General features: G+C 49.8%; 9 protein-coding genes across 9 annotated transcripts; 2 read left to right on the forward strand and 7 right to left on the reverse strand.

The window, feature by feature from the left end:
- Positions 1-614: 614 nt before the first annotated feature.
- Positions 615-1,706, reverse strand: CC77DRAFT_674779 (hypothetical protein). Its single transcript, XM_018532714.1, has 2 exons — positions 1,655-1,706; positions 615-1,585 (listed from the first exon to the last, which is right to left on the reverse strand). The coding sequence occupies exon 2, from the start codon at positions 1,365-1,367 to the stop codon at positions 825-827; it is 543 nt and encodes a 180-aa protein (XP_018378725.1). The 5' UTR covers positions 1,368-1,585; positions 1,655-1,706; the 3' UTR covers positions 615-824.
- Positions 1,506-2,062, forward strand: CC77DRAFT_674537 (hypothetical protein). Its single transcript, XM_018532712.1, has one exon. It carries the CDS (start codon positions 1,644-1,646, stop codon positions 1,950-1,952), a length of 309 nt encoding a protein of 102 aa, XP_018378726.1. The 5' UTR covers positions 1,506-1,643; the 3' UTR covers positions 1,953-2,062.
- Positions 2,063-2,379: 317 nt separating this feature from the next.
- On the reverse strand, positions 2,380-4,069 carry CC77DRAFT_674676 (hypothetical protein). Its single transcript, XM_018532713.1, has 2 exons — positions 2,955-4,069; positions 2,380-2,903 (listed from the first exon to the last, which is right to left on the reverse strand). Exons 1-2 carry the CDS (start codon positions 3,792-3,794, stop codon positions 2,571-2,573), a joined length of 1,173 nt encoding a protein of 390 aa, XP_018378727.1. The 5' UTR covers positions 3,795-4,069; the 3' UTR covers positions 2,380-2,570.
- Positions 4,070-4,866: 797 nt separating this feature from the next.
- On the forward strand, positions 4,867-6,217 carry CC77DRAFT_1068008 (hypothetical protein; the record flags this gene model as incomplete). Its single annotated transcript, XM_018529060.1, has 3 exons — positions 4,867-5,130; positions 5,193-5,398; positions 5,449-6,217. 3 exons carry the CDS (start codon positions 4,867-4,869, stop codon positions 6,215-6,217), a joined length of 1,239 nt encoding a protein of 412 aa, XP_018378728.1.
- A 373-nt stretch (positions 6,218-6,590) lies between these two features.
- CC77DRAFT_1003575 (MFS general substrate transporter) lies at positions 6,591-8,364 on the reverse strand (the record flags this gene model as incomplete). Its single annotated transcript, XM_018523215.1, has 3 exons — positions 7,933-8,364; positions 7,675-7,857; positions 6,591-7,603 (listed from the first exon to the last, which is right to left on the reverse strand). Exons 1-3 carry the CDS (start codon positions 8,111-8,113, stop codon positions 6,591-6,593), a joined length of 1,377 nt encoding a protein of 458 aa, XP_018378729.1. The 5' UTR covers positions 8,114-8,364.
- A 165-nt stretch (positions 8,365-8,529) lies between these two features.
- Positions 8,530-8,834, reverse strand: CC77DRAFT_1026767 (hypothetical protein; the record flags this gene model as incomplete). Its single annotated transcript, XM_018526322.1, has 1 exon — positions 8,530-8,834. A coding segment is annotated over one exon (278 nt), but the record flags the coding sequence as incomplete, so codon positions are not given.
- A 2,160-nt stretch (positions 8,835-10,994) lies between these two features.
- On the reverse strand, positions 10,995-13,242 carry CC77DRAFT_1085543 (hypothetical protein). The gene is made up of 3 exons (XM_018529424.1): positions 13,071-13,242; positions 12,832-12,984; positions 10,995-12,675 (listed from the first exon to the last, which is right to left on the reverse strand). The coding sequence occupies exons 1-3, from the start codon at positions 13,215-13,217 to the stop codon at positions 11,338-11,340; spliced, it is 1,638 nt and encodes a 545-aa protein (XP_018378731.1). The 5' UTR covers positions 13,218-13,242; the 3' UTR covers positions 10,995-11,337.
- A 488-nt stretch (positions 13,243-13,730) lies between these two features.
- Positions 13,731-14,132, reverse strand: CC77DRAFT_1014957 (hypothetical protein; the record flags this gene model as incomplete). The annotated part of the gene is made up of 1 exon (XM_018523930.1): positions 13,731-14,132. One exon carries the CDS (start codon positions 14,130-14,132, stop codon positions 13,731-13,733), a length of 402 nt encoding a protein of 133 aa, XP_018378732.1.
- Positions 14,133-15,273: 1,141 nt separating this feature from the next.
- CC77DRAFT_1068011 (hypothetical protein) lies at positions 15,274-16,629 on the reverse strand (the record flags this gene model as incomplete). The annotated part of the gene is made up of 1 exon (XM_018529061.1): positions 15,274-16,629. One exon carries the CDS (start codon positions 16,627-16,629, stop codon positions 15,274-15,276), a length of 1,356 nt encoding a protein of 451 aa, XP_018378733.1.
- Between the last annotated feature and the right edge of the window lie 248 nt (positions 16,630-16,877).

The following is a 16,877-nucleotide window of genomic DNA, read 5'->3' on the forward strand; positions in this document are numbered from 1 at the left end:
AGCGCTATTCCTCACAGCGGGGGTCTGTACATTGATGAGCCTTATCTCGCAAAACTTGGGCAGCATTCATTGATGCTAGATGAGCAGTGTCGAGCCTGGTCAGCCGACTGAATGTGTATGATATTTGTGTATGCTAGAGTTGAGAGGTCTCTCGCATCTTGGATACACGGCAATCGCTCTGGAACCAACTCTTGTCTTCACACCAGAAGCTTCCTATTACTTCCACCCAGGATCGTGCCAACTTCACAACCATCTCAACTCATCTTCTCAGCTCGCCTGAACCTGGCAAGAAGTCGTCGCGACTTTAGCTGTCTAGTTCACAAGCTTATGAACACCTCGCTGAGTTGAGACCAGTAACCCAGCAATCATTTTGTTGCCCCGTACATGGCGCGTCCTGTCGCAGAACCTTCGTGTCAACAATGTTCGTCTCTGTCGCAAGATGGATAAGACATACCCGGCACCGTCGGTTAGCTACTGGCCTGAATGGAACACATTCTCCAGGTCCACCTTCGTCAGGTATGAAACACAACTATTGGTATCCGTCAGTAGATAGATCTTACAGTGCGTGATCTGTGAGAATACATGCCCCGTCTTGTCCGTAAGCGATAGAAGCGAACATAGCAAAAAGGACCAGAAGATTCATGTTGTTTGTTGGTGGATCGAAGTATTTGTGATTGTGAAGGATGGTTAAGTATTCCAGCACAGCCGGAGAGCAGACTTTATATCGTCGCCAAGATGTCTCAGGATGGTCAGAGTTTACTTCGATGCCATGATTATGCAGGAAACGAGGCCTCGGTAGAGCATCGCTGAACAGAGCCGGCTTCTCACTTGTGCAAAGCATCATGTCCTTGTCGTTTCGCCTTGTTCGGGATTATACGGAGTAATAGCGCTTTCCGTGCTGACATCTTACTCTTGGTAATTTTGATAGTTTGTTCTACCGGGTACAAGTCTTTGCGCGAATGGAAACAGGCAACACGGACTATGTTTAATAATATACTTGCACAATCTTGCCGATCCTGGTGCGATCTAAGGCTTGTGACAGCTAGCTCCCAAAACCTGAGAAGTCCTTGGATGAACTGCTCACTGCTCTGCAGGCCGCTGTTCTTTACCTCTCTGACGATCGTAATTGCTGTTTTCCTTCTTACGCTGTGATGCGGAAAAACCCTGTAACCACTGATGTCGCGATAGAGGTAGCAAACGCAGTGGAAGCAAGATTCTAAGAGCCAAAAGAAGCTTTGCGCTAGTATGGGAACGTTTACGAGTAAAGTAGTAATACGCAGAATCACTAATCCGCTGCGGGCGCATAGTGAATCTATGCTGGTTTTGAGTCGTGCAGTAAGAGAAGTATACAAGTACAGGCTGCGCATCGTTTACCGGAATATCTCGGCCTAATAATCTTACCAAACTTTAAATGCACGGAAGGCAATTTGATAGGTTTCGCTTACGATGGCGTTCCGGGACATCCGTAGCTTACTCTGGCAGGTAAGCTTATCTGTCTTGCTTGAAGAGTAACTCTAATCCTACGTTGGTAATACTGTTTGGAGCCTTAGAATTAGGCTAAGCGTGTTAGTGTGGTTCTTGAAGTCTAGCGGAGTACATGAGATCGCCCTGATTAGTCAGCTGCTATATTTGGGAGTCTGCCCATGGGGCTCACCTTTCTAGTGGAAGCTTGTTGTTCGCAGTGCTGGGATTGCCTCGTGTCGACTGTGTTGGGTTGGTCCAGACAGGGGACCGGAGTGGAGATGGTTGTGGCGTCTATTGAGGAACTTGAGAAGAATGGTCGGGCGCCTCTTCTCTGCGGCCTTTTTCTAGACTTACACCGCCTTCTTACGCCTACGTTGTTCTTCGTCCCATACCGCCTCCGCTTCTTTCCGGGCGTTCTCCGCCGTTTCACGCCCACGTTGCTCCCCACCCCTGCGCCATTCCTCCAGATAAAGACTCCCCTACTCTAGCGAACCCTCGGCCATGTCGGGGCGATGAGATCTCTGCGATCATCAGCTCGCTGGAGCGCGTCTTCCTATGGCCTTCTCCGCCGGCGGGAAATTATCATCCGTATATGCCTGGTGCATGAGCGTAGACAACAAGGCTTGCACCGGATTTGGAGTAACCAAAAGGGTTACTTCGACAATCGTGACAAGAGAGAGTTGCGAAAGTTGTATGTGGAAGCGCCGCTATGTTTCGGCCAATAACAGTTCTACATAGCACACGAGCACCTGCGCGCTGTTGCCTTCCCTAACGAAGGGGAGGTCATATTGCCAAGCATTAGGCATGCTGCTTGGTTGGAACTGTTCAAGAATCAGCAGCCTATCGGACAAGGCCTCTATGTCTTGAAGAATCATCATGATGTCGATCAGGAAGCTATTATCGTTCTTCATATTGTAAGTACGCCCAAGAAACGATAGATTAATCCACCCGACTTTATGTCACAGGCTGGCCGCATTCCTGTAGAGCACTAACATATAGTAGTTACGTGGCTGCAACGCAGTTGCTGCGGTGTAGCCTCACATCGTACCATGTGATCCTCCAAAGCCATTACGTCAACCTCCTCACAAGGACTTACTTCTCCCACGTCAATTGAAGTTAGTGGACCCAACAAAAACCACCAAGACAGCACAATACGCTGCGGCTGCAGCAAACAACTCATGCCTCTTCGCCTTCGTGAGCAGCGACATAGCGGCAGCAAACAGCAGCGTGAAGACCATTAAGACCCCAATAGCTGCAAACACGCATTCTGTGGTCTTGATAGTCGAGAGACGGTACATCGCCAAGACCGGAGCTACCAGCAGCAAGAAAAGCGCAACAGTAATGCAGAGATTTACTAGCGTCGACACTCTCGAAGGTGCAAAGTAGTAATTTCTCTTATCCGTGGATTTACGCCTCTGATCATCGGTCCGGAAGAGCCACTACGGGTTGTGAGCAAAGCCTGGAGACCTGGCATGACATAGATTACTTACTTGAATGGGTCGGCTATCTATCTTATGCAACATCGCTTCGACCATGCCGTCAAAACCCGCCCACTCCCTCCCATGTCTGAGCGTTACGATGTCCTCTTTCCATAGTATATAATCTTGCTCCTCGTCTACGAGGGGCGCAATGTTGTGGATCCAGTTTCTCACGCTTCGGTAATCACGTTCGGTCGGTCGTTGAAAAGAGATAAGCTCTCTTGCTTTGATCAGTAGCTCATCGTAACGGTTTACTTGTATTCTCAATTCCTCTAGGATATCTTCTCGCGTTCGAAACTCATCTTCGTCTCCGTCTTCCTTTGCTTCCTCTTTCTCTTGTCTGCAGGCTGCGACGTCGAGGTCCCAGGATCGCAAGCGCTTCTTGGAGGCCTCAGGAAGGGTGTTATGGAAGCGGTCAATGTCGTCTAGCTCGGCTTCCAGCTTCTGGATACTGGCTTGAAGGCTTAAGAGGAGGCGTGCGTGAACGTTGCTGAAGCCGCGGTAGAGCATGAAGTTTTGTTCACTTGCATTGAAGGCTGCGAGTCGTGCGTAGCCATTCGGGCATTTTTCGAGTGTTCGGACTTTGGTTGGATACGGCCCTGACCCACCGGATGGAAAGATAGGCCCATCATCGTCTTCATCATCATCGTCTTCGCCAATGGTAGAGTCGGCCTGCTGTTCTACATCGGCTGGCTTCTTTCTCGGTAGCAACAGTCCGAAGCTGTTTGCTACGTGTCGCAGCGACTTTAGAGTTGTGCTGGAACGAAGAGTGGATGATGAAGACGCATTGGAGTACCGTGTACAGGGGCTGGAGAACTCCTTCTCATTCGGTGATGCTGGGGGAGAAGTCATGATATGAGAGGCTGGAACACAGAGATATCACCGGATGATCGAAGACATGAGAAAGGTCTCTAAAGGACGAAAACAATTGACATTCTCAGCTGGGGACTAAATATCGATGGGCTTCTTCACCGGTCAAGCCTCGTTGTACTGATTGGCTCAGGTGTCTCAAACCACGTAGACTTTGTCCTCAGGAAACCACTTCCCGTTCATGTAGAGCTTTGTGGTATCGCCTTCCGTCTCGGTTAGTTGATACTCCATCTTCGAGTTTGAGGTCTTTCGGCTGAACGCGACATAAAGCTTCTTCTTCTTTTGCCTGGTGCCGATGGTTTCTGTGACTTGAATCTTTTCTCGGGTAACGTATTTTGCAACGATCTGCGACCAATCAGTGTTGGGGCTTACTTGACAGGGGCGTGCATGACGCTTACTTCACCCCCCAACCCTTGCACTACCCCTGCACGCTCCCTCGCAACCTTTTCCGTCTACCCCAATCAGTGCGAAACACGAAAGATACTGGTAGATAGGGTCATACCTGCTGCTGGCCATCGATATGCTTTTCCGGCGTTGTTTGTCGTCCTTCGTCGGTCATGAGTGCGAGTAAGAAGAGTTGGAGATGGGCCTGGTTGTCAGCCTTTCACGTTAGGCTGAGTCAAGGCTTTTATCGCCCTCTGCATCTTCAGCTGAGGGTCCCTCATCGTCGCGATGGTGGGCGAGGTGCAGCGTGCCGGTCAGCTATAATTGCTTTTCTCACAGGCAGCAGTTTGTCTATTGTTACTGATCGTTCGCCTACCTTGTCCCCGCCAATGATCGCATGAGACTAGGCGTTCTACGAGGCGGAGTTCGAGAACCATTAGCCCTTTGGAGCTTGGAGGACCTTCCGTGTGATCGTGTGGCTGGTATTACCTGCATGCTGGCTAATCAACATGTTCGGTGGCTGACAGGCATGATGGGGCCGTGACCAAGCACAGCCTCAGGTTCGCAGCCCCCAAATTTGTGTGACAAGGCTAGACGTGCGAACATGTCGCACAATCATCAATAGGAGTTAACCCTGATCACCACTCGCACTTCCAATTGTTCTCGCATCATGGCACCGCTTAGTCGCTGCAACGTACGCAACCCGCTGTCACCTACATCGTCGGTGAACAACACTAGCTCCCTTCCTTCGCCGTTGAGTCTCAACCTTGGAGAAATTCGCTATCCTCAAGATGATCAGCATGAAGCGAAACTCCAACAATGCTGGGACAAGTCAATCGCAAAGCATCTAGATCTGCCAGATGGATACCGCAATGTACATGTCTTGGTAATCAAATGGCAAGACGCGATAGATCAACTGAACGTGCGGCAAGAGGTATGGAGGTATCCCTTGGTCTCATGATCTTGACATTATGATCCTAATTCAACATTCACTAGGTCGATGACCTGACGAACGTCTTCAAGAAAATCTTCAATTACGAAGTGACTGAGTTACAACTAGAAGAGAAGAACCCGCAAGTCCAGCTTGAGCTTGAAATATATCGCTGGGTGTACGAGCACGATGATCCCAACAACCTGCTCGTAGTATATTACGCCGGTCATGGTGTTTACGACAAGTCTCTCAAGGTCCTTGAGTTCTCACCGTACATATCCCAACGAAAAGTCCAAGGAAATCAGCTAACAGCGATACCAGGACTGACGATGTGGACAATGACCTTCGAGCAATCTGGAACGAAGCTGAGAGGACCCTGATCGAGAAGGTAAAAGCCAACGTCCTCACCATAATGGACTGCTGCTACGCCAGCGACCTTCTCCGCAATGTTCCTGAACACGGTCGAACATTTGAGATGATAGCCGCTTCAGATATCGGCGCGCCCACCCCTGAGCCCGGCGAGAACTCTTTCACTCGCTGCCTCATTAAACACCTGAAGGAGTTAGCCGTGGAGAGCTCTGGTAACTATGGCAGTTACTTTGACACCCACGATCTAGTCGAGCGCATGGCAAAAGAACGTTTTGACTCACCCCCGAGACTATGGCGGCGCATCCCAGGCAGTAGTCGACACATTGAACTGAGGAAGCTCAAGCCAAAGAATGAGCGTCCAGCGCAGAAATCTAGCATATCGTCCCACGCACGCTTTCTGCATCTGGGGTTCGCGCTGAAGAATGACACCATCAATGAGATGCAGATCCAATCCTTAACAAAGGAGCTTCCAGCCTTGTTCTCGAGTAAAGGGCTACCTTTAGTCAACATCAAGTGGCTGGGATGTAGAAAAGAGGGCAAACCGACGCTGAAGGATATCGCGCACTTCGTATCGAAGAATCGGAAAGAGCTTTCTGCGATCACGCCGCCTTCCTCAGACATGAAGAGGAGTGCTGATGAGGCGGATTTGACTGGGTCTACTTCTGACCGACGGTGGTGTAAGAAACCGATGTTGAACACATATGCCTCTCTTGGGGAGTAGATATCACACTCGAACGTAAAGTCTCTTGCATACCATATTGTATAAATAACGCCACCTAATTACTTGCTGCCTTCACTAGTCACGAACATACTCTGTATCGGCCTGTAGAAATCACCATCTTCACATATCTGCTCTTCCCTTTCTCTCGTCCTCTCCTCCACGCGCTACAGTAGACTGGCTCGAACTGACCTGCTGCTTGCAAGCGATAAGGCGTCGACGCTTCGTCCCCTTACCCTCGTATATCTTCAAGATGTCCTCGCAACACTGCTATATCATCGATCAAACGCGGTTGAACTGACTGCTTTCTTATAGAGTACCTACATGCGTCCCACCGAGTGCATGACCATGGTTGCAGCGCAAGAGCGCTCTCCAGTTAGAAATCCCGCCTCTTGCTCCAAATCTCCATCAATAGCTTACACACGTGTGGTATTCTCTTCATGTACCCAAGCCCCAGCGTCAACCCACTGACGACCATACAACCTCCGGCAAACAATACTACCCCCTCAAACTTACCGACCCCGAACTTGGTACTGTCCACGGCACTTCCGAGTAAGGAACCCCCAACAGGCCCCGCAACCACATTTCCGACCCCTTTTCCTAGATTGAGGAGCCCAAACGCTGCAAAAGCAGCGGTAGGGTCACTGCTCACCGCTGTTCCCATCCTCGCCCACATAGCCGTATACCCTGCCCCAAAAAACCCATACACAATCGAAAAGACAATTAAAACCGCGTACTGCCTTGCCATACCCCAGCACGCCAATACAGCAATACTCGACATTGCTGTCGAAACCGTAATAAGTAGGTTGAGAGACACTTTCTTGTCCGAGAGGTACCCAAAACTCATCTGCCCAGCAACTTGCGCAGTACCCATAATAGCCAGCAGCAGCGCCCCCTGGCGCGACGAGAGTCCAATCGAGTTCGCATATGAAGGCAGGTATAACCCCGGAAAAAAGTATCCTAAACCTTGCACAAGATTCGAGAGCGAATAAATCCAAAACTGTCCCGCGTTCAAGAACCTCCAGTCCGTCCTAGGCTGAGTCGAACTCATGCTCCGTTCACTTTCCATTCTCCCCCTCAGAAACAACAACAGCGGCCCCGTCACCACCGCCAACCCGCCCGCAGCCGCTCGTAGCGTAATGCGATACCCCCATCTATTCAACGCGGCCTCCATGGCGAAAGGGATGATGCAACCTGAGAGCCCAGACGCGGAGCATAGAATGCCATACGCGAAACCACGGCGCTGTATCCAGAAATCATTTACCATGCTCAGGATTGGATAGTAGAAGAGGGTGAAGCCTAGACCGTAGAATAATCCTTGGGTTAGGATCAGGAGGGGAAGGGTGGAAGCGTAGGACGATGCAAGGAGTGAGAGGAGGGTTAGTGGCCCTGGGGTGAAAGAAGAGGGTTAGTGGGTTAACTAAGGGGGTTTGGAGGGGGGTATGAATGTAGGAGCATACAGCCGGTGTAGATCATGTGTTTGCGATATCTTGGGTATCGCTTGATCAAAGGAATCATGACTGGGGCGCCGATGTACGATAGACCAGACGCCGAGGTACCGATGATGGAAATGTAGGGATTCGAAGCGAATTGAGGGAGTCGACTATAATAGTTTTGGAAGACTCCGAAGGAGAGGGGGAATCCTGGCTTCGCAGTTAGCGACCAACTTCACGCTTTCTAACCTTCTTACGGGGAGGATTAAGGTTGGGATGGCACACCCCAGAGCAGAGCCTCGAATATAAAGGCAGAGATCAGGATCCTCCATGCTGCAGTTCCACCATCACAGGGCGAAGGGGTTTGAACAAAATGTTGTTCCGTGCCCTCATGAGGGTCAGCAGCGTTCCGGACATCAGGCGGATCTACGAGTTCTATAATGTCGTGTCGGGTGTTAACGTTCATAATAATGTTGTTATTGCCTGCCAGTCTTCCAAACTGCTGTGAAGGTTACTCGTAATACGGTTGAGAGATTATATAAGATGACCTTGTCGTGGTACAGGTAGACCTTCCTGTATGTGCCGCGCGATCTGAGTAGCCGAGGTTACTGTAGGTGGTAGATCGTGCTGCCGACCACAAGAAGACTGGAACGACCTCACAGCTCGGCAACCTTATCATAGATATGAAGCGTTTCCGTAGAACTCAGTTGTTATCTAGCAGACGCCAAATGATTGAATGCATCTGCCAGCGAGGCCTCGCCGACATCCACAGCGATGTACACTAAGCAAGAAACTGCCTGATCGGGTAATATCACATGAAGGTGTCGATTGCAGCAAATATTTTGTCACCGTGCTTTTTGCGCTCGGGAACCTTGCAAGGTCTCTAGAGTCTGGTCTAAAGTCCTTTCATCACATCTTACTGGGATCTATTTTACTCCCTTTGATCGTCTTTGGCAGCACCGGAGACATTTCTACGTAGCCAGAGATACTCATGGTACGATGACCAGGACGTACGGGATGCTTCAATAGTGGAGAGACAAGCTTGGAACGGAAGCAGCGATTTCGCGCTGGGTCTTGTGGAGAAGAACAACACGAGCTTCCAAACCAGTGCAGAGCAAGGGCAAAGAGGTCTATCTCTGAGGGGTCAGAGATTTTGAGTCGCGCAAATGTAGCGGATCTGTCCATGCTGTACAGTCAACCGCCACACGGCCACAATGTGAATTCCCTAGCATGACACTGAGCGATGCAGCTTCGCAATACCTACTGTACCCCAACAACGGATGACATCGCGTTATCAACTATTCGGTGTAGCGCTGGAACCTCGTATCGATGGGACCGGTAAGTTGAGCGCTTTGGCATCTGGCACCGTGTCAGTTTCGCGTCGCTCGCAGAACAGCTAGCCTGGTGCGGGGAAGCCCGTGGCATTGCTGACTCAGCCATCGTCATCGCGGAGAGCCAGCTTCGTGGATGCTTGATCGAGTATCACGACCAAGACGCGACTAGACAAGCGAGGCATACCAGCACTTCGTTTTCGCTTACGGCCATGATGTCCTCTTTTCTCTCTCCTCCTGGTGTCCTTCATCTTCGTCGTCCTCGACATACCCCGTCGACGCGTCGCATGCGAGCGTAACCATCAAGGCCAGCGCTTTCATCCTTCACCCTCACTTCCGCCAACATGTCGGGGCACCTCTCAATGGATTCCAGTAGACTGCCGGCGTCGAGATATCGCTCGCGCCGGCCAATTGCTCCAGCCAGCAACCCACACCGCGCGTCCACCCGTACCCCACCGTTCATACGAAATCGTATCGCATAACCCGCCGGAACAATAGAATCGGTCGATGAACCGACCGAGCAGTCCTGACTCACTACAGCTATCCTGTTCTTACTCTTCCCGCGGAGGAAGTTGGTCAGGAAGCACAAGCAGAAGATCAACTGGGAAAAGGCCAAGAAGAAGTTGGGAGATAACATGCGTAAGCTGGGACCGGTCGAGGAATCTGATGAAGATGTGGACAAGACCAGTCGGGCAGAACACAGGTAAGCGCAGTCGTTCTGAAGTACATAGTCGTGTGCGTAGCTAACACGTCGCAGGACCTTCGATCGCAAGAACGACGCCTTGATACGAGACGTGACCCAAATGCTGGAGCGAGACGCATTCTCTGCCTCCAAGTCTATCGCCGCTCGATAGATCACGTATACCACGAGTCCGAACGAGAGCGACATAGCGTAAAAGGCTGCGACCATGTCGGGAGCGGAGGTTAGACCCGGGGCGATGACGGATACACTGGCAAGAGGTTTTCGCGAAGCGGCTGGGCATGGCAGCGAAGAGGGATACATCGGCAGCAGCAGCTGGTGAGTCGGCTTGGCTTGGGCATGAGGGCGGCTATACTGGCGGGTCATCTCGAGCCGGTCGATCCGTCCACGCGGTCAGCGTCAGCGTTCGATCTATGCGACGACTCTTGCGATGATACTCACGCCATTCACATCGCTTTTTTCTAAACGCTGGTGAGATCCTTGCCATATACGTGATCGTCTGGCCCCCCAAACCGACCAACATACGACTATCGACGGCACTATATCGAAAATTGAACCAGGAATCTGAAATATGGCCATATAATCAGCGCTGTCGTACACAAATACAGGGAAGCAAATCTTCAAACCGTTTTCGCCAAGGCGAAGGGCAAGTTTGGGGGATAACCGCAAAAGATTCGACCAACAACAACTTACGAAGCATCTCAAGCGTCAGTATACGAGTGGAACCCATGTAGCCATGCCCAAGCCAATATCATCTTTCAATAGTCCATGGACTTGGATGCTGCCTCATCTCGCTGTTTCAATTCCAGGCCAGCATTGCTCGTTGATTATTTGGCTTTTCGGCTAATTCCATCCCCGAAGTTGTTCTTACTGAGCGTTACTCTAATCGATAGACTTCATGGATATCGCCGTCTCTTCATTCGTTTACCTCAACATCTTGTTCAGCTTAAGCATTGTGATCAAAGTGGCAACCCCACCCAGATACCGGGAGGCTGAGGTCCCAAACGATACTACAGGTGTCTTCCGCAGCTGCAGAGTCAGTTGCTAGTAGCATCTGCCTCCTTGGTTTGGGATCACATTCCCGCTGCGCAGCGCGTGCCATCGTAGAATGGCCAGCGCCATTGCAACAAAGTCATACGCCCTCTCGACGGATCTCTCCGCCGTCTTTGGTGATAGCAATCCCATCACTTCCTTCCCAGCCGCCGCATGTTTCAATTCCGCTCCCATCAGATGTCGGGCACCTTACCATGGGCCGCTGCCTCCCGCGATCTTGCTTTCAAACATCAACCCTCTCCCGACAGTCGCTGCCACATAGCGGACTTCCAGGAAGAATCCAGCGAGTTCATACCAACGAAGGCAGTAGCGTCCTGACATGTTAAGTAGCTGTCCCGCGTTAGCAATGCCGACTAAGACTTATCGTTCGCCCACTGCGCGGAAGCTCTGCTGAACGGGTAGATGCGAGCGCTCGCCCAGAAGATTTCTCCTCGCTTTTGTTGGTCTTGTAGACGCTGTGCCTGCAAGATCATCACTAACTTCTTTGATGTTCTCCAACTTTTGCTCCTCCGTGCCATCTTTCACAGCCCCTACGGAAGCATCCTCTCGCCCACGTGAACCGATTGTGAATATGTCAGCGACAGTCACCGTGTCTGCCCGGCCCTATTATTGAAGACAAAACGTCTGCTCTAGAAGTTCTGTTTGATCCAGCGCTTGCCCATTCATATAGTTTTCAAGGAAGCATTCCCCTATGAAGGAAAACCTCTCACTGTTGCTAACTTTGCGCAATAGTACAGGGACGCTACAGCCATATAGCACACAGATCAGATCTCCCTTTGTCGCTTGCTCTGACACCATACCAATGCGACCGGCCTGAGTGACCATCAAACGCAGTGATAACCTGATCACGGTGTCAAAGAATCTGTCTATGAATGAGTCCAATATGAATTCGTCGTTGTTTGGGGCTGGGCCAGACAGGTCTATACTGCTTTGATAATGATCGCCAAGGATGCTATCAAACGTACTTCCCTGGATTCGCAGGAGCCTAGTCCTCTGGAACCACTCTTCCAATGCCGTAAGAGTGGAAGCAGTGGAATCCACTCTCAAAAGTGGTATACACAGGCGTATAAAGTCGTAGAAGAATTCCTCGACAGACATAGGGTGCCGTAGAAACCGATCCTTGCAATCCAAGGCCAGAGCTTGACATATGCTTTCCAGAATCTCAGTGTAAGAAATACTGGGAGATGGAAGGTTTTCATCGGAGCTTTGTACAAATGGAGCACCCTTAGAGGCGGATATCCCATCAACAGTGTCCACAACAACGCCTTGAACAAGCAGCTGCGAGTGATTGAACTTATAAACCGCCGATTTACCCTTCGAAGCCGAGAAGTGAACATACGGGCCATCGCCAACGTATCGAGGAGACCGGGGATTCCCGATTTGGTCGTTGTGAGACTGTGAGACTATGAGAGGTGTGACATGATACGCGTTCCTCCAGTGCCAGTCCGGCACCCAAGATGGCAATGACGAGCCAGATATCGCTTTGTGTATTGTAGCAAAACATATAATATCTAATGATTTGTGCTGTGTAATAAAGGCCTGCGCGAATCGCAGGTAAACCTCTTCGCAGGTTAACGAATAATCAACGTTCAGGAGCGATGATCCATCTGTTGCCATCGCTATCATGCCATAGAGTCTGTCGCGATCATCTGTTATGTCCATAGAACAGAAGTACGCTGCGAGTGATAGCAGGGTACGAGTAATTTGGGGACAACCCTTCACTTGAGCCTCGTACAGGTTCCATACTCTCTTTCGATTCAGACCGTAGCGGAAGGCAATTGTTTCCTTGATACCGACGGATGTATATTTGTCTGCTACAGCGATGCTGTTGCAGAGGGCCGCTTTACTAGCTTCTTGCAATCCACACCAGAACATTAAGTTTCGTGATATGACGAACTCCTGTATTGTCCAAACCCTTGACCACCATTTTCGCGATAGGAGATTCTATGGTGCTGTTCAATGTGCTGTGTATTTGTCTGTTTGTAAATCAAAAGATTTGCGGATCTGCTCGTCGCTGTTCGCTTCTTGTATGATCTTGTCGTGTAATTTGATGAAGTTGAAGGCGCGATCGCTATCCGAGGACTGATCTCCTAGCCAGACGATGACTTCGTGAGCCCTGTCGTAGACTTGCTGCATGAGCCTAACTTGTTCAGCTCTTTCCACCAGGTCGGCTTGGTTGATGCATAAATAATCGATCCACCATCGGCCGTCGCACATGGTTTTGTTTGACCTCAGCACCTGCACAAACGATTGCTAGTAATCGAGAGTTGGAAGATCTCCTCTGGCTGTTTTGATCGTCCAAGACTTTTTTATTGCGTTACCGTCACTCGCCCACGAACAGGAAAGTGCACGATACGAGGGCATTGGCCCATCGATGAGTGCGCCTCAAAGACGATAGATGTACGTTCATCGTCTGGAAGAAACTTCAATAGCCGTACCTGGCGGGAGTGAATCCGACCGTATATATTCTGAGCTTCAATGTCCATGATCAGCTTCGAGACTAGGAGAATCTATCGATTGTGGGTGAGTATGAGGATAAATTGAAGAAGAGAGCGGGGTCCAACAGGATCATTTTCTAGCAGGCTACGGCCAAGGCTTCTGCTGACTGCAGATAGCCTCCAAAAGCTATAAGCGGGCTTCTGCAGATCGCACCATGCAGCCACGCTTCGGAACGATACACTCCCGGCAATATCTTCTAGCTTAGCTAATTTATGGTTACCGAGATGCATGCATTACTGCCAGCTTCCAAAGAACGCTGCGACAATTGCCTTGCCCGAAATACAGAAGTCATGTTGGATAATTCTCAATCACATTTGTTAGCAGAAAAGAACTATATAAGCGACATCAATCAAAATGCAGAAGAAATCAAGCACAAATCATATATCTTCGGCCCACCTCTACGTCCCTGTATAGTGTGAGAAAGCCTGAACATTGCTGTTGCCGTTGGTGCTTTGCCAGACACCTTTCTTCGTCTCTGTCTCAACAATGATTTCATAATTCTACTCTCGGTCACTATATGAATCCATGAAGGTAGCTCGAGTAGCACTGGCTGTAGCTCCACTAGCAGCATTTACGTTGGTGTAGCCAACTTCAGAGCTCTCGCGATCGTTTTCGAAGCCATACACAGTCCTTCCAATTCCATCATGGTTGAAATTGTGGCCTTGATGATATATCGCTTGAGGAATACTAGTGTACTGTTGCTGCTCGAATACAGCATTGGTGACTACTTGCTGTTCAGTGTGTACGGAGGAGAACGTTTGCTCTTGATGAGTAAACGTATTGTGAAGCTCTCGCGCGTCCCTTGGCTGTTGCCTATTTCCTTCAGCATGACCTTTAAGTCCTTGATTGGACGGGTGTTGAGAGTATCTGTATCGTCGCGAAGCTCTTGTCTTTGTTTCCATGGCATGCGGAGACTGCAATCCTTGTTGCTGAGAAGGACGTATGCTACTTTGCTCTTATAAATTTCGCAGCTGGTTTATTGTGCATTGTTGGGAGTGTGCGAGTGTTGTGGTCTGTTGTGGCTCTACATATATGCTGTTATGCTCCTGCGAGCTGCCAGATTCTTGTCCTGTGTACTGGAGGTTTTCAAAAGCGGCACAGCCGGTTGGTGCCGTGTATGAGTGCTGATTTGCCACTGAGGGTTGCTGAACTCTTGTGTAGTGCGTTGGTGAGTATGCAAAAGTGGCATAGTCTGTTAGTGCTGCGGATAAGTGCTGGCACGTTCTTTCTTATGCTGTTTGGACCGTGTTGAGCGATCCTGTGACACACGCGTATGCTGATTTTGTGGTGATTGGCGTACCTCATTCCTACTTGCGCTCAACTCAAGACCGCTATAACCGGCACGTCCGTCACCTAATTCTTGGACAGGTCGAATATTCCTTGCACTAAGGGGTATGGCCTTGCTACTATGATTCGATGTCTGGATGCTGGGTGTGCTAGTCGGTGCTAGAGCTTCGCAAACAATGACTTGTGGCTCGTGTCCAGATTCAAGTAAGTTGCTTTCTGACGAAATGTGAGGAGATCCGAAAGGTGGGTCGATAGCGTCTTGGTCCTGTTGGGGAGCATCTGGTTCACTACCAGTGAAACTTAGTGAAGCAGGAACCATTGCGGTCGTTCTTTGGCTCGTCAAGCACCACGCACAATCAGTGTGAGAACACCGACAATTCTTGATCCTGTGTGCATGTTTACAGCTATTGAGCCTGTCAACATGCCCACAGCTCTGGACTCTGTTTGCAGGTGAGCCTTCACCGAACCTCCATTGGTCCTTTCTAGCTCGGGAAAATAATGCTGGAGTCAGATTTTGCGTTCCTTCAGCAGGGATCGTTTCAGGGATCACGATGTCTATATCCAAGCGTGTTATTTCGTTAAATCGCTCGGCAATTGTGCGAGTAATCGCTCGGTGAATCAAACTATCCTGGTAAGCAACAACCATAGATGTTTTTATGCTCTCCCTGTCTGGAAAATAACCCTAACCTCGAATTGTTCTTCGGTGTAGTCCAGCAACTTTACCACGCCCGTCTTGTGACCATTTCTAGCCAGTAGCTACAAAGGATAGCCGAATTGACCCTCTATATCTACTGAAGCTCCATGTTCAAGAAGAATCACGAGTTTTGCAGCGGACGGTCGGGCCGACCCGCATGCTGCTGCTAGTGGTGTGCCGTCCGGCCCGGACCAAGCATTGATATTGGCGCCGTATTTGATGAGGTTTCTGAGCTCATTGAGCCCGATTTCGTTCACTCTGTCGTATATACACATGCTGTTGGAATTACCGAGTGCGGTTTGAATACCGTAGAAGGTGTAATCTCCATCCTCTGTAGACAGTATGCTCTCCCCATCATTGGGTCCATGTGGAAGAATGGTCAAATAACCCGATGGATCGAACATACCTACATGTGGATTGAACTCGTCACCACGATGTCTTCCACTGACTGCAATTTTATCAGAGACATCTTCTTCGTCCTCAAGAGTTGGGTTATCTGCGAGCGCAGTTGACCAGTCCACCGAAGCATCAGGAGCTGCGATACTCAACGGCCAGAATTGATTGTTCCGGGCAGGAACGATGGTCGTGCCACGTGGTTTCGCCATATCGCTTTGGTCCGGCAGATCGTCCACGCGATTTAGCAAGTCACCGTTGATGTGCTTCATGGCTTCAACAAGGTCGTTCCCACCTTTCTTAAGCCATGTGTCGTAGGAAGTCTTCAACAATTCCTTCCGTGTCAGTTTCGCCGTCTGGTCAATCCACGTGTCTGCCGCAATCTCTGCCACTGGGTCATCAGCAATAGCTATGTGGGACTGTGGATAGAGCCCTCCATGGATCGCTCTCAGCTTAGATGAGATAGCATGCTCTCCGGTCTTCCACTCCTCCAAATTAGCGGTTGCATATCTAACTTTGTACTTCTTATCTTCCGGCAAGATTGTGTCGGGCAACCTCGTACACGAAGCGAAGAGTAGCTCTGGATATAACCCTCTTAGATACAAGCTAACATCAACCAAAGCCCGACCAAGGAGGCTCTCGTAAATGACGCGTTTGTCACGTATGGGGTCCCCATCCAATGGGTTCTTTGCCCGGCCCGTTTGGCTATCATAGCCTAAGCCTAATCCGCTGTGGCCGATTTCGAGTATGAAACTGTAACGGTGTTTACCGACGCAGACAAATGACTCGACTTGGTTCAGAATGGTTTTGTATAGCTGTTTGTACGTGGGTTCCAAGCGTGTCGAGTTGTTGGCCTTGGCAAGCTTGTCCAATGCTTCAGCAGAGAAAACCATGATCAGGGGAGGAAGATGGTGCAAATATGATACTTTGAAGTAGTCTTTTCCATCACGAGCCTCGCTTCTTTCCCTAATCGCAGTCTGAAGGTCACTAAAGGACGAACAATGATGGTTGTATCCCTTGAACATCGTTGCTCGGAACAGTCTGTGTTTTAACCCATTGTGCGAGCTGTTCTTATACGCGATGTGCCAAGAGTAGAATGCGAGTATTTCCGCAAAATCACAATCCCTCAGATCAATCTAGAGCGTGACACCAGTTGGTTTGGGAAAATGTTTCCAGACAAAATCTAACAATGTAGGCACTCTGTCGGCTGTTTTCTGGTGTCGCACTGCGAAATCGTTATTTAGAAGAAACGATTTTTAGACTTAAAAAAACC

This window comes from Alternaria alternata, assembly GCF_001642055.1.
Source record: "Alternaria alternata strain SRC1lrK2f unplaced genomic scaffold CC77scaffold_47, whole genome shotgun sequence".
Lineage (NCBI taxonomy): Eukaryota > Fungi > Ascomycota > Dothideomycetes > Pleosporales > Pleosporaceae > Alternaria > Alternaria alternata.